The sequence below is a fragment of the Vicugna pacos genome, chromosome 3 (genome assembly GCF_048564905.1).
Source record: "Vicugna pacos chromosome 3, VicPac4, whole genome shotgun sequence".
Classification (NCBI taxonomy): domain Eukaryota; kingdom Metazoa; phylum Chordata; class Mammalia; order Artiodactyla; family Camelidae; genus Vicugna; species Vicugna pacos.
This window is the reverse complement of record NC_132989.1, coordinates 1,870,378-1,885,124: the sequence shown is the minus strand read 5'-3', so window position 1 is coordinate 1,885,124 and position 14,747 is coordinate 1,870,378. Positions and strand designations below refer to the sequence as shown.

The 14,747-nt window shown below is 35.3% G+C and overlaps 1 protein-coding gene and 1 long non-coding RNA gene across 7 annotated transcripts in view; one reads left to right on the top strand and one right to left on the bottom strand.

The window, feature by feature from the left end:
* The window catches only part of LOC140690784 (uncharacterized), a 68,305-nt gene that overhangs the window by 42,319 nt on the left and 11,239 nt on the right, over positions 1 to 14,747 (bottom strand). The window lies entirely within an intron of this gene.
* LOC140690778 (germinal center-associated signaling and motility-like protein) overlaps positions 1 to 14,747 on the top strand; it is a 29,764-nt gene that overhangs the window by 11,042 nt on the left and 3,975 nt on the right. The window contains exons 1-3 of one of the 4 annotated variants that reach the window (XM_072952722.1): positions 2,319 to 2,700; positions 6,542 to 6,601; positions 9,874 to 9,923. In XM_072952722.1, coding sequence (XP_072808823.1) covers positions 2,654 to 2,700; positions 6,542 to 6,601; positions 9,874 to 9,923 — 157 coding nt within the window. In that variant the 5' untranslated portion in view covers positions 2,319 to 2,653. Of the gene's footprint in view, positions 1 to 2,318; positions 2,701 to 6,152; positions 6,206 to 6,541; positions 6,602 to 9,873; positions 9,924 to 14,747 lie in introns of those variants that run through there. The other 3 variants (XM_072952730.1, XM_072952736.1, XM_072952726.1) reach the window with 3 other exon arrangements.

Sequence of the window (14,747 nt, the reverse complement as noted above, 5' to 3'; positions counted from 1 at the left end):
CACATATATAGTATTTGTCTTTCTCTGTCTGATTTTTTTATTTAGCATAATGCCCTCAAGGTCCATTCCATACTCCCCAGTTCTTAACCTATTATCAACTTTCACCTATGCAAGACCATTCTCACTATTTTTTCTCCTTCCTCCCTGATTCTCAATCTCACTCCTGTTCCCCTAAGTATCAATTTTAGCATATTTCACCTGTAACCTTAGAGAGAATGAATCTATTTATCTAAAATTTGAATAGATACAAATGATAATATGTCACATGAGTCTATTATTTACTTTCTTTACTCATCAATATCTTTGAGATCTGTAATTGTTAGAGTAAGTGCATCTGCTATGTAGCTGCTTCTGCATGTTCATTATCTGCACTCACGTCATACCATTCATTCACTGCCAACCCTCGCACCAAAGTCCTTCTGTGGACATTGAGAACACACCTCTTACATCCCTTTGGAAGGAGTGACCTGGAATGCACCCTGTTTCTTTTCTAAGAAGAGGCTGCACCTTCTACTCCCCCTTTCTGGATAGCTTCTGCATCTCCACATCCATTCCTACAATTGGAACATGCATGTTTCCTAATTCTGCCATTCATTCATTTTAATATAAATTTGTATCCAAGTGCTATTTTAATTTTCATTTTTCTGGTTGTTTGTTGGTGATTTTCTGTATTTATTCATATGCTCGTTAGACACCAAAGCTTCTTTCAAATGTTTACTGTTCAAATCCTTTACTCATCTTTCTTTTTTTAATTTGGTTTCTCGCATTCTTGTGGATTAGCAAGCACCTTTGGAATACTGCAGACTCACCTCTTGAGTGTTAGCCAAGTTAAAATAAAAAATACTCAATGACACATGTGAAAGATGGCAAAGAAGACCTGATTTTACAGTCTAGGAGAGAGATGGGGCTCAACTCCAAGTATGGCATGGGCAAGTGGGGATTTATAACTATGGAAGAGAGTTGGGGGAGTGGTCAGTGGGTGAAAAATTGCTAAGAAGAAATAGGGATAAAGGTGGTTCGGCTAAACCAACCTGAGTGAATTCTTGCTGAAGACAGGCCGGGATGATCAGATATTACTTGGGGGATGGTGGAGGATGAAGAATTTGAGCTATCAGGGGCGAGGTTTCTAGTAAAAGTTTCATAGCAAGATTCTTGTTAAAACTGGATTTTACAAGGAAGTGCATAGACGGGACTAGGAGGAGGTTCAGGAGACTAATGTTGGCTCACACAAAGAATCTCTGTTAGCTATTACAAATACCTGTTCTTACTGAGCATCTATATGCTAGTTACATTTTTTATTTACTGGAAATCCTAAATGTTGATATTATAAAATTTGTCATCTTTTTGCCTCATGGTTTGTGATTTGGTGCTTTTAAGATAATTAAATTTCCTTTCATTGATTTCTATATTAAAGCAAAATTTGCATATAGTGAAATAAGCAAATGTTAAGTGTAAGACTTGAATTTTACAAATGAGGATACCTATATAACTGGTACCCCAATCATGAGATATATATATATATATATATATATAATTTTTTCATTATCTCAGAAAGTTTCCATGCCTCTTGTCAGTCAGTCACCTCCAAACACTGTTCTGGTTTCTATTCCCATGTTTGCCATTTTGTAAATGGTCCCGTACAAAAGAATATACTCTTGCATTTATCTTTTACTTAACATTAATGAAGAGATTCATCCACATTGCGTGTACCAAAGTTCATTCTTTTTTTATTGTTTAATGTTCCAGAGTTTATTCAGGTGCAAATATACAAGATTATGATTATACATTCTTCTATTCATAGCATTTGAGTTGCTTCTGATTTTTGGCTGCAATGAATCAAGCTACTAAAAATACTCACGTACAAATGCTTTTGTGGATATGTGTTTTGAGTAATTTCCTAGGAGTGGAACTGAAGAAGTTTTTCCCCGTTCTCATCTGACAAAGCTATTATTCTGACATTTCTTTGACTTTGTTATTTACATCATCAATCCCTGTTAGTATATAGCTTAAATTAGGAATTTTGCTTTTTTCTCTCTCTAAAACTAAGCCACATTTTGCGATTTCATCTAATAGAAGATCCACTCTTTTCTCTTTGAACTGTAGTTCCTTCTTTATTATATCCAAGTTTCTACATATTAATGGCTCTGTTTCTTTGTACTCAATTTTTAAAAAATATTGGCCTGTATCTTTACTGGCAGCACACAGTTTTTATTATTATGACTTTGTAGTATGACTTGGTATCTGGTGTGATGCTATCTTCAATGACATCATAGAGGTTTGACATAAGAAATATAAGGCAGAGCAGATTTTTCCCCCCAGTAAGATGGGTTTTAATATAAAGAATTTGGTGCTTACAAAAATCATTGGAATGACTGAAGTTGTAGGTTTGAGGCTGGGCCTCTTATAAAGATACTCTCACCCTACAGAACTGACTGAGGGGAGCCCCTCCTGCTCAGGAGGCTTTTAGAAGGACTGTCCATTTAAGAATTCTGCACCCGCTACCAACAATGTCCATGACGCTGGAGAATGGACACCAGAATGTTTATGTGGAGAAAATTCCTCTTTGTGAGCCTGATTTTCAGAGGAAGAGCCATAAAAAGGCCTCTTCTCACTTTGGGCAGCACCTAATTTGCAACTTGAATATTGGTGGCAAATGAGTCAGAGGAAGATGGTAACTGCTTTCCTTTCTCTGAAAAGAAGGTAGAATAGATGTTGACGTTGCCCATCAACTGTGTCCAGAACATGCTCTCTTCATCACTCTTTGTTTCAAAATTGATTTAGCTCTTTGAGGACTTTTCCCTCCCATACTCATTAAAAATTTAATTTGTTAATTTTATCAGAAGTGCCAGCTTGAATTCTGATTGGGATAACATTGACTACCTAGAGGGCAAAAAATGCGATGTTAATGCAAATACACTATTCCAATCAAAAATTGTTTGTAACTGTATTTATTCAACTCTTTAATGTGTTTTAATAGAGTTGTAATTTTTGTTTTTTTCTTGCATTCTCTTGTTAGGTTTATTTCCAGATACCATTTAAAATAGCAAATCTATGAAGTACATTATTGTCTAGCCTGGTATTGTTGAAATGCTACTGACTTTTGTAAGGTCATTTTGTGTCCACCAGCCTTGCTGACTTTCTCATTTATTTTAATGGTTTGTTAATGTTACTGGGTTTTCTACATAGTTAATACATCAGCTATAAAGTTAAACATTTTTCTCTTCCTTTTCATTTCTTGCAAAGCCTACTTGTTTCTTGTTTCATTTTTATTAACCTTGCTGTATGTTTTTGATATATTGCTTTTATCAAAATAAGGAAGTTCCAACTTACATTTTATGAGGATTTTTATTGTTAATGGGGCTCAATATTATCAAATGGATTTTTTGAAACTATTGAGAAAATCTTGTAATTTTTTTCCTTAGATTCTAAGGTGGTAAATTATGTTAATAGACTTTGTATTGATGGCCTACCCTGTTTGGTATAATACCTTATTGATTGTCATGTGCTTTTTGCTGTTGTTTTGATTTACTTTTTATTGAAGTATAGTTGATTTACAATATTATATTAGTTTCAGGTGTACAGGATAGTGAGTCAGTATTTTTATAGATCATGCTCCATTCAAAGTTACTACAAGAAAATATCTATAATTTCCTGTGCTATCTCCTTGTTGCTTATCTGTTTTATACATAGTAGTTTCTCTCTCTTAATCCCATACCCTTAACATGTCCCTCCCCCTTTTCTCTCCCTTTTGGTAACCACTAGAATGTTTTCTGTATATGTGAATTGGTTTCTGTTTTGTGTATATATTCATTTGTATTATTTTTTAGATTTCATATATAAGTGATATCAAACAGTATGACTCTTTCTCTGTCTGACATTTCACTAAACATAATTTTCTCTAGGTCCATCCATCGTGTTGCAAATGGTAGAAATTCATTCTTTTTTATGACTGAGTAATATTCCATTTTATCTAGATGATAGATAGATAGATAGATAGAGTAGATATAGTGTAAATACATATATCTCACAGCTTCTATATCCTTTCATCTGTTGAGGGCACTTAGGCTGTTTCTATTTCTTGGCTATTGTGAATAGCGATGTTGTATAAACACTGCAATATGTGTGTCTTTTTGAATTAGTGTTTGTGTTTTTGTTTTTTTCCAAATATATACCTAGGAGTGGAATTGCTGGATCATATGTAGTTCTATTCTCAGCTTTTTGAGGAATCTCCACACTGGTTTTCATGGTGGCTGCACCAATTTATGTTTCCACCAACAGTGTATAATGGTTTCCTTTTCTCCACATCCTCTCCAACATTTGTTACTTGTAGTTTTTTTGATGCTAGCCATTCTGACAGGTGTGAGGTGATATTTCATTGCTGCTTTGATTGGCATTTCTCTACTAATTAGTGATGTCAAGCAACTTTTCATGTGTCTGTTAGCCCCCTGTATGTTTTCTTTGAAAAAAATCTATTCAGAACTTCTGCCCATTTCTTGATGGGTTGTTTGTTTGGTATTGAATTGTATGAGCTTTTTATATAGTTTGTGTATTAACCACTTGTCAGCCACGTCATTTGGAAATATTTTCTCCCATTCTGTAGGTTGTCTTTCCATTTTTGTCAGTGATTTCCTTTGCTGTGCAAAATGTTTAGGTTTAATAAGGTCCATTTTGTTTGTTTTTGCTTTTATTGCTTTTGCCTTTGGAAACTGATTCAAAAATATTACTACAATTTATATCAAAGAGTTTTCTACCTATAGTCCCTTCTAGGGATTTTTTGGTTATGGATCTTACATGTAGGTCTTAAAATATGGAAAAATCAGCCATTATCTCAGTACTCTGGCAAACATACATTTCTAGGCTTAATTTAGTATCTGATATTTTAATGATAGAATATTGATAATTTATTAATTCAGTCAACAAGTCTTTGTATATCACCAATGTCTGATGTTACCTGAATTCTTCTTGATTTTAAAAAATCTTTTACTTCATGTACAGCAGCATTTAACATCCAGTTATATTCAGTAATATTAATGACATCAAACTCTAACTCGGTTCGTACTAAGTTAAGAAGTTTATGCTCCTATTTTTTTTAACTATAAAATACAAACATCCCTTAGAAGGTTAAATCTGTGAATCATTAATAACCTCAAGGACAACTACTTTAGTAGATTCTTTCTTCATTGACCAATTTAGGAAAGTGAAATCATGAGAAAACTGGACTCTAGGAAGGCAGAAAAAGAACAGAAGACAGGGATGCTGAAATTAAATTTTACAATCTATCCTACTAATAATCATTATATCAAAATCTGACCGCTTTTGAGTATTATCCAGAAAGCTCTATAACAGAATATATTCTGTAAAAGAAAAGGCTCCCTTCCTCTACAAATCTGATTTACTTTGTGTTTAACAAGTTCTATTCTCTGCTTAGTGGTCCTACATGTCAATATCTAACAATGTTTCTTTAACTGTAAACACCAACACTGAGGAAATGACTTCTCTGAATAAAGCCAGTAAACAAGTGTGGAGCTCATAGTCTGAGATATTTCATATGCAGCCCTATGTAGAAACAGGACAACAGACCAATGTTGGGGATTTGATGACAGCAGAAAAAGACCAAAGTACTGCTATGCCTGTTGTACAACAGGTGCAGTGAAAGATTTGATTAACTGAATTATGAGCCTGGCTCTGTTGCTAACTATTGCATAACCACAGTGTAATCACATTGTCACTCTGGTCACAACTTCATCATTCAGTCTGTGTTTGATTCTCATAAGAATGATTTTTAATTTATGGGAAAACCCTAAGTGTAATATGTACAACAAAAATTTCTTTCTATCTAAAAAAAAATTTCTTTCTTTCTTTTTCTTTAAATTTTTCTTTTTTTATTTATTTTGTTGAGGGAAGGTAATTAGGTTTATTCATTTACTTTTATTTTTGGAGGAGGTACTGGGGATTGAAACCAGGACCTTGCGCATGCTAAGCAAGTGCTCTATCACTTGAGCTATCCCCTCCCCCCAAAATTTCTTGAATAGTGGTGAAGATTACATTGCCCTATATGTACATGGATGGCAAGACAGCAGGGTTTGGAGGACCTTGCTCTGGCTCAGAGGACCAGGGTCGATAGTCCTAGTACTGCACATGGATGTTCATAAGCTGCTGATGCTACTTGGGTTCACTGGAGAGTCTGCACCTTCCCATTATTAAGGTCTTTCTACCTTTTTGTCCCCTCCTACCTCTTCTGGTGACTCAGGAAACTTGCATTCCCAATTTTGATCAATTACAGCCTTGGAACTTTCCTGATTATTAAAAATGACACATTGAGATCAAAGATCACACTACAGACATTTTGCCCCATCATCAGCCTGGCCCCTGTGGTCAGTTTCCAAATTGCATTCTGTAACTACAACTGCCAATTTCAAAGGAAAAGAGAAGTCTGACAAAATGGAAAGGCAGGCTTGGTTTTCATGGCAAGGAAAGCTAGAAAAGGAGATGAAAATATTTGGAGGGAGGTAACAGTCTCTTTCTTTGTGTTTTCCTATAGTTGCCTGAAAGACAATCAAAAGCAGCTCGGGAAGGAGAACCCAGATGTGAAAAGTAAACGGTAAGAACACAGCATATCAGAGCATTTCCCTCTCCCAAAGATTAACTTCCAGAATCTCTGTCCCAAGAGAGCTAACACCTTATCTTAGACCTCTTAGAACCACAATGATCCAACTCTTTGGTGATTGCTTCTAAGACCTTCGCAGAATGTTGGATGGGGACTCTATCTAAACATGAAAGATGAGGTATTAGTGGGTGTACATATTTTGTTTTTTAATAGCTATATAAAGCAAATGCATGAATGTATAGCTGAAATAAAAGATGTTTGGCTTTGGTTGGCTATTTGCAATGACCACACTTTTAACATATTCTTTATGCTTAGCCAGAATAGTCTTTGGGAAATACATGTCTAATTATGACTTTCCCTTAAGACACTTTAATGGTTCTCTCTTACATCCAGAATAAAATCCAAATTCTTCACCTGGGGCTTCAATGAGGATTGACTCCTGTGTACCTCTCCAATGTCCTATCTCACCCTGCACACTCACCCATTATCTCCCAGGGAGTCACACTCTTCAAGCCACCAATCATTTTCACCTCAGGACCCTGGTACATACAGCTCTGTCAGGGCTCATGGTTTTTGTTTTCCTTGCTTGTGCTTGATGTCATCTCTTCTGGAGATGCTGGCTCTGAAAAATCTCCCTGACTAGACTATGCGGTAATGCTTTTTCCACACCTGGTAGATTTCCTTCACTGCCCACCCCACCTCCCCCACTTATATTTGCCATGCCTTTATCTTAACTTGTAACTTTACATACATATACACACACACACAAACACACACACACACACACACACACACACACACACATATACATACATATAATTTATTTATTAATAGACTTTATTTTTTGAGCAGTTTCAGGTTCACAGCAGAATTGAGCAGAAAATAGAGTGGCACCTTGCCCTCCCCACCCACACACATATACTCCCCTACCCTCAGCATCCCTCATCAGTGTGGCATATTTGGTACAACTGATGAACCAACATGGGCACATTATTATCAACCAAAGTCCATAGTTTACATTAAGGTTCACTCTTGATGTTGTACATTCTATGGATTTTGACAAATGCATGACATGTAGCCACCACTATAGTATCATATAGGATACTTTCATTGCCCTAAAAATCTCTTCTGCTCCATCTATTTACTCCTCCCTCGTAACTTTATATTCGTTAATTTAGCTTTTTATAGTCCATCTTCCTCTACAGGCCATGTGTTTGTCAAAGCACTAACCACTGTTTGACTCATAAGTGCCTATCTGTTGCCCAACCCTCACAAGACACTCAATGGAAAAAAAGGAAAAAAAAAAAAAGAAGCAGTGAAAAGACAATCTATATTTGGACACTGGTATCTTGCCTTGGCTTAGATGAACAGAAAAACACCCTGACTTCTTTATCGGTCATGGGCTTTTCATATCTTTGCACTCAACCTCTTTCCTAATCATTTCATTTCAAGGTCTGGGTTTCTACCTCTGAGATGGCCCCTCCTGCAGCTACAAAGCATAAAATGATGAGGGATTGAGAGGAAGGCCTAGGTGTTTGCTGGTGATGTGAAACAATGTTTGCAGGAATCAGTCATTTCCTACATCTTTCATATCTGCTTTCTCTGCACAAAGGAAAAAGTAAAAACAGTAGAGTGACTATGACTGCCCTGTGACTCTTTGCAACTCTCCTTTACATTTTGTGGTTGGAAAGGAGATAGCAAGTATCTGCTGATGTTATAGAACCAACTTTCTGATTCTTATCTGCAGTGTTTTCCCCACGGATGTTCTGGGATTCATTATTTATTCTTGAAGTTCAGAAGGCATTACATAACAATGTTCCATAGGATTTGTGCATTTTTCCCTATAAAATCAATATTCAGCTTCAAGTCTTTAAGTTTTATTTTTATATCTTTGAACACTTTTGTTTTATTTGTTTGGTTCTCACCTCCAGAAATAACAACTATGTTTATATTAGGCCTTCTTTTTTCATAATTAACACCTTGACCTTCTCATTTTATACCATTTAATTTTCCAGTGTGCTTTACATGCTACTGCTTTGTTTTTAGAGGAACTGATTTTACTTTTCCATGTTTTTAATGATGTTTTAATTTCTCTAAAATGTTGTCATTTCTTTCAGTTGTTTTCCTGATTTATGCTGGCCCACTTTCCCTCTCCATGTCTTATTATTCTTAATATTTAATAGCAGATAATCACTCTTTATCTGCCTTTAATACACTCTTTGTGCTATGTTTGTTATGCAGGTCATTTTTGAGATAAAGTGATATGTATGTGTACATCTGGGCATTTGCTTGGGGAGGGTGCAGAGGAGAAGTAACTTAAGATTGAGGCTTTGATTTTAGTATGAGTCTCAGACTGCCTCCTCACCAAACATTCTCCCTCTGCCCTGGGCACATCTCTGTTCTGTGTGTATTATCTTCTTTGCAGTGGACAGGTCATTTGAGGTTGTATCCTTTGCCATCTCCATATTTCCTCTCAAGTTTAGCAGTCCGGGAAGCAAACAAAAGGTGATGTGTTGGCAACCCCAGCCCCTTTGTCTCTTCTCTTGTTTGGTAAAGAATTGTGTCCCTATGGAAATAATCTCTATTTCTCTCATCATTAGCCCACATAATGTCTGTCACTGTAAGTTGGCAGTTAGAATTTCTAAGACTTCTCATTTGTCTTTGAAGATACATACTCTCTCATGAAGAATAGCAGAGAAACAAATTGTGTTTTAATATTCTTCATTGACTCATTCCTGATTTCACCATACTGCACATATGTTCTCTGTACATATGATAATATACAATATACATGGTCTAAGAATTTAGTAATTCCTAAAGTTTCATAAATTATGGAGTCTGTTCTTCACATTTTTCATTCTTATCCTAGATTTTTGTGGTTTTTCTTTTTTCAGCTTTACTGAAGTACCTTGTTATATAAAATTTTAAGATATTTAGAGTATTTGATGATTTGATATATGTACACATTTGGAAAGTATTTTTCCACTGAAGTAATTCACACACCCATCACTTCACACATTTGCCTTGTTTTATGTGAGAGTGTTTAAGGTCTACTCTCTAGCCATTTCAATTATATAATATGGTGTTATTAACTATATTTCATACTTTTTCAGAAAGAGACAAAGTAAGCAGGCTTTTAATTTTACTTAACTTTGAAATGTAATCTAGCAATGACCTTAGGTTAAGAGCAAAGAAACATTCCTTTCAAGTGCAATTTTAGCTTTGAGAACTGGAGTGTCTCATGTTATTATTTCTTTTCTTTGTAGGCAGGAAATGACTACACTTGAGAGAGAAAATCAAGGTCAAGATAAGAAAAGTAAGTCATTGCTTCAGAATATTTCTCATACTAGGGATGCTGTAAATCACTCTATTTCTAGCACTTACAAATGTTGCTCAACATCTCCCTCTTGAAATTCTTCCTTCCTCCATTTGTTTTGACACCACATTCCACTGTTTGGGTTCTCAATTGCTGGCCACTTCTCTACGATCCAGTGCTACCCTTTCTTGGGTACATCTAAGATGCCAGTGCTTCTTAGGTGACCCAGATTTAGAATCTTTCCATGCTCTTGAGGAATTTGTGTATGAATGATTTTACTTCTTCTACCCTTTGGTAGAATTTTCTTGGAAAAATCATCTAGGGGAGGTCATATTTATTGTGAATAATTTTTTAACATATAGGTGTAAATGCTTTTGTAGTTATAGACTATCTCCATTTTCTAATTCATCTTGTCAGATTTGAAAGTTACATTTCTCATCAAATTTGTCCTTTTCAACTAAAATTCAGAAGCCCTTAGCTTAAAATTGTTAATCATATCCTTGTATGTATTTAATGTTTGCAGGATCTATAATGATGCCCTCTGATTTCTAACATTGTTTCTGTGTGTGTGTGCGTGTGTGCACGTGTACACATGCAGATTTTCTATTATTTGATTAATCAGTTTTACTAGAGTTCCTTTATTTCATTAATATTTTTATGGAATCAAATTTTGTAACTAATTAATCATTTATCACAAGAGATGCTCTCTTTCTGGGCCTAATTCCAACTGGTATATAGCTTACCCAAATTCTAAGAGGCTCATCAAATATTGTGCTATTTTGATTAATAGGAAGAGGAGATGCAAGTTGAATCCGATGTGGTTATCCTGAAATAATTCAGGCTACTAACCCCCCTCAAACTTCAGTGAGGTGCAGATTCCTTAATTTTCCTTTGGCAACCTATGTGTTTAAAGTGGCCTGAGGTACCTGCTCCTTTCCGTTCACTAGGACCTATCAGCCTTATGTTCTCCATGTAGTAGAACATTAGTATGTCTTGTGGATATATGAAATGATCAATGTTAGTGCAAGTCAGATTCTGACAGACAGGAACTGATGAAGCTCTGAGACACACCAATGAAGCAGCACTGGTGTCCCTCCACATGAAAGCAAATGTATCTAGATATCTGTCATTCTGTTGCTTTAGTGAAGTAAACAGACCTTATCCAAACAGTAAATGCAATCAAAGTTGCCACCTAATTAAATCTGAGAAACTTTCCAAGACCTAGCCATCCTTTACTAAGGCCAAAATATAAAAAAGATTCTTTCAGGGCAGTCCCCTTGGTCCCTTAATCAGTTCTTGAACCACAAATTTAAACACACTGATTAAAGAATTTGAACATGACACAAACAGATGGAAAAATATACCAGTGTTCTTGGGTTGGAAGAAATAATGTTAAAATGATGATACTACCCAAGGCAATCTACAAATTGAAAGCAACCCCTATTAAAATACTAATTTTGGTATTTTTCACAGAACTAAAACAAATAAAAATTTCTATGGAAACACAAAAGACCCCAAATAGCCACAGCAATCTTGAGAAGAACAGAGCAGGAGGAATCATGCACCTTGACTTCAGACAATAAGCTACAATAATCAAAACAGCATAGTACTGACACAAAAACAGACATAGATCAAGGAACAGAATACAGATCCCAGAAGTAAACCTATACACTTATGATCAAGTAATCTATGACAAAGGCGGTAAGAAAGCACAAAGGAGAAAAGATAGTCTCTTCAACGAGTGGTGCTGGAAAAACTGGGCAGCTTCATGTAAAAAAACGAAATCAGAGCATTCTCTAACACTACATACGAAAATAAACTCAAAATGGATGAGAGACCTAAATGTAAGACCAGAAACTATAAATCTTCTAGGGGAAAATGTGGGCAAAACACTCTTTGACATAAATTGCAGCAATGTACTTTTTGAATCTATGTCTTAAAGCAAAGGAAATAAAAGCAAAAATAAACAAATAGGACTGAATTAAACTTAAAAGCTTTTACACAGCAAAGGAAACCACTGACAAAACAAAAAACTACCTACTGGATGGGAGAAGATGTTTGCAAATCATATGGCTGACAAGAGGTTAATATTCAAACTATATAAACAGCTCATACAATTCAACATCAAAGAAACAAACAACCCAATTTAAAAATGGGCAGAAGAACTGAATAGATATTTTTCCAAAGAGGACATACCGATAGCAAACAAGCACATGAAAATATGCTCAATGTTGCTAAACATCAGGGAAATGCAAATCAAAACCACAATGACAATTATGGGTCTTCTGTGATTCCATATAAATTTTTGGATGATTTGTTCTAGTTCTGTGAAAAATGTCCTGGGTAATCTGATAGGGATTGCATTAAATCTGTTGATTGCTTTGGGTAGTATGGCCATTTTAACAATATTAATTCTTTCAATCCAAGAACATGGAATATCGTTCCATATCTTTAAGTCATCTTTAATCTCCTTAGTCAGCATTTTGTAGTTCTCCACATATAAATATTTCACTTCCTTGGTCAGATTTATTCCTAAGTATTTTATTTTTTTGGATACAATTTTAAAAGGGATTATTTCTTTACTATCCTTTTCTGATATTTCACTATTAGTGTAAAGAAGTCCCACTGATTTCTGTATGTTGATCTTGTTGTATTCTACCTTGCCAAATTCTTTTTTCAGCTCTAGTAGTTTTTGTGTACAGCCTTTAGAATACAGTACCATGTCACCCCCATATAATGACAATTTTACAAATCACCCTAAAATTTATATGGAATCACAAAAGACCTAGAATTGCCAAAGCAATATTGAAGAAAAAGAATTAACCTGCAGGAATAATCCTCCCAGACTTGGGACAATACTACAGAGGTACAGGAATTCAAACAGCATGGTATTGGCACAAAAACAGACATGGATCAATGGAAGAGAATAGAGAGCCTAGAAATAAACCCAGAGACCTATGGTCAATTAATCTTCAACAAAGGAGCCAAGAATATACAGTGGAGAAAAGACAGTCTCTTCAGCAAATGGTGTTGTGAAAACTAGACAGCAGCATGTAAATCAATGAAGTTAGAAGACTCCTTCACACCATACACAAAAATACACTCAAGATAGCTTAAAGATTTAAAAATAAGACAAGACACTATAAACCTACTAGAAGAAAACATAGCAAAGCATTTTCTGTCATACATCTTAGCAATGATCTCCTAGGGCAGTCTACCCAGGCGATAGAAATAAAAGCAAAAATAAACAAATGGGACCTAATTAAATTTATAAGCTTTTGCACAGCAAAGGAAACCATAAGCAAAACAAAAAACAGCTTATGGAATGGGAGAAAATACTTGCAAATGATGTGACTGACAAAGGTTTAATTTCCAGAATATATAAACAGCTCATACAAGTTGATTAAAAAAAAGTCAAACAACCCAGTTCAAAAATGGACAGAAGACCTAAACAAGCAATTCTCCAAAGAAGACATAAAAATGGCCAATAGGCACATGAAAAGATATTCAATATTGCTAATTAGCAGAGAAATGCAAATCAAAACTACAATGTAGTATCACCTCACACCATTCAGAATGGCCATCATTCCAAAGTTCACAAATGACAAATGCTGGAGAAGCTGTGGAGAAAAGGGAACCCTCCTACACTGCAGGTAGGAACACACTTTGGTGCAGCCATTATGGAAAACAGTATGGAGATGCCTCAAAAAACTAAAAATGGACTTAACATGTGACCCAGCAACCCCACTCTGGGACATATATCTGGAGGGAACTCTAATTTTAAAACACATGCTCCCCAGTGTTCATAGCAGCACTATATACAGTAGCCAAGACATGGAAGCAACCTAAATGTCCATCAACAGATGACTGGATAAAGAATTTATGGTATAGTTACAGAATAGAATACTACTCAGCCATAAAAAAGAATAAAATAATGCCATTTGTAGCAGCATGGATGTCCCTAGAGAACGTTATTCTGAGTGAAGTAAGCTAGGAAGATAAAGAAAAATACCACATGATATCACTTATACATGGAACCTAAAAAAAAAAAAAAAGGACACAAATGAACTCGTCCACAAAACAGAAACACACTCGCAAACATAGTAAACAATCTTATAGTTAGTGAGGGAAAGGGAGTGGGAAGGGAAAAATTGGGGAGTTTGAAATTTGCAAATATTAACCACTATATATAAAAATAGACAAAAAAATTTCTTCTGTATAGCACAGGGAACTATATTCAATATCTTCTAATAAGCTTTATTTAAAAAGGATATGAAAATTAATATATATATATGCACGACTGGAACATATGATGTACATCAAAAACTGACACATCGTAACTGACTATATGACAGTAAAAAAAAAATCTTGAGGTGGGGAGAGTATTCAGGATTATCCAGGTTAACACAATGTAAACACAAAGGTTCTTAAAAGGTAGAAGAGAGAAGCAGAAAAGACAATGTCAGAGTGATGCAGCATGAGAAAAACTCAAATAGCCATAGTTGGTTTGAAGCAATGGAGATGGCCATGATCCAAGGAATAAGGGCAGTCTACAGAAACTGGAAAAGGCAAAGAAATGGAGTCTCCCCTAAAGCCTCCAGAAAGGAATGCAACCATGTCAATACCTTGGTTTTAGCCCAGTGAGTCTCTTTTAAGAATTCTGATCTGTAGAACTGTAACATAATAAATCTGTGTTGTTTTAAGCCATCAGGTTTATGGTAATTTATTACAGCATTAATAGGAGACAATTACAACCTGAAATAGTAATGCTATTTTATAAGGGTCATTACTGAGGTCAGTTCCTAAGTAGCCACTCTAGTTAAT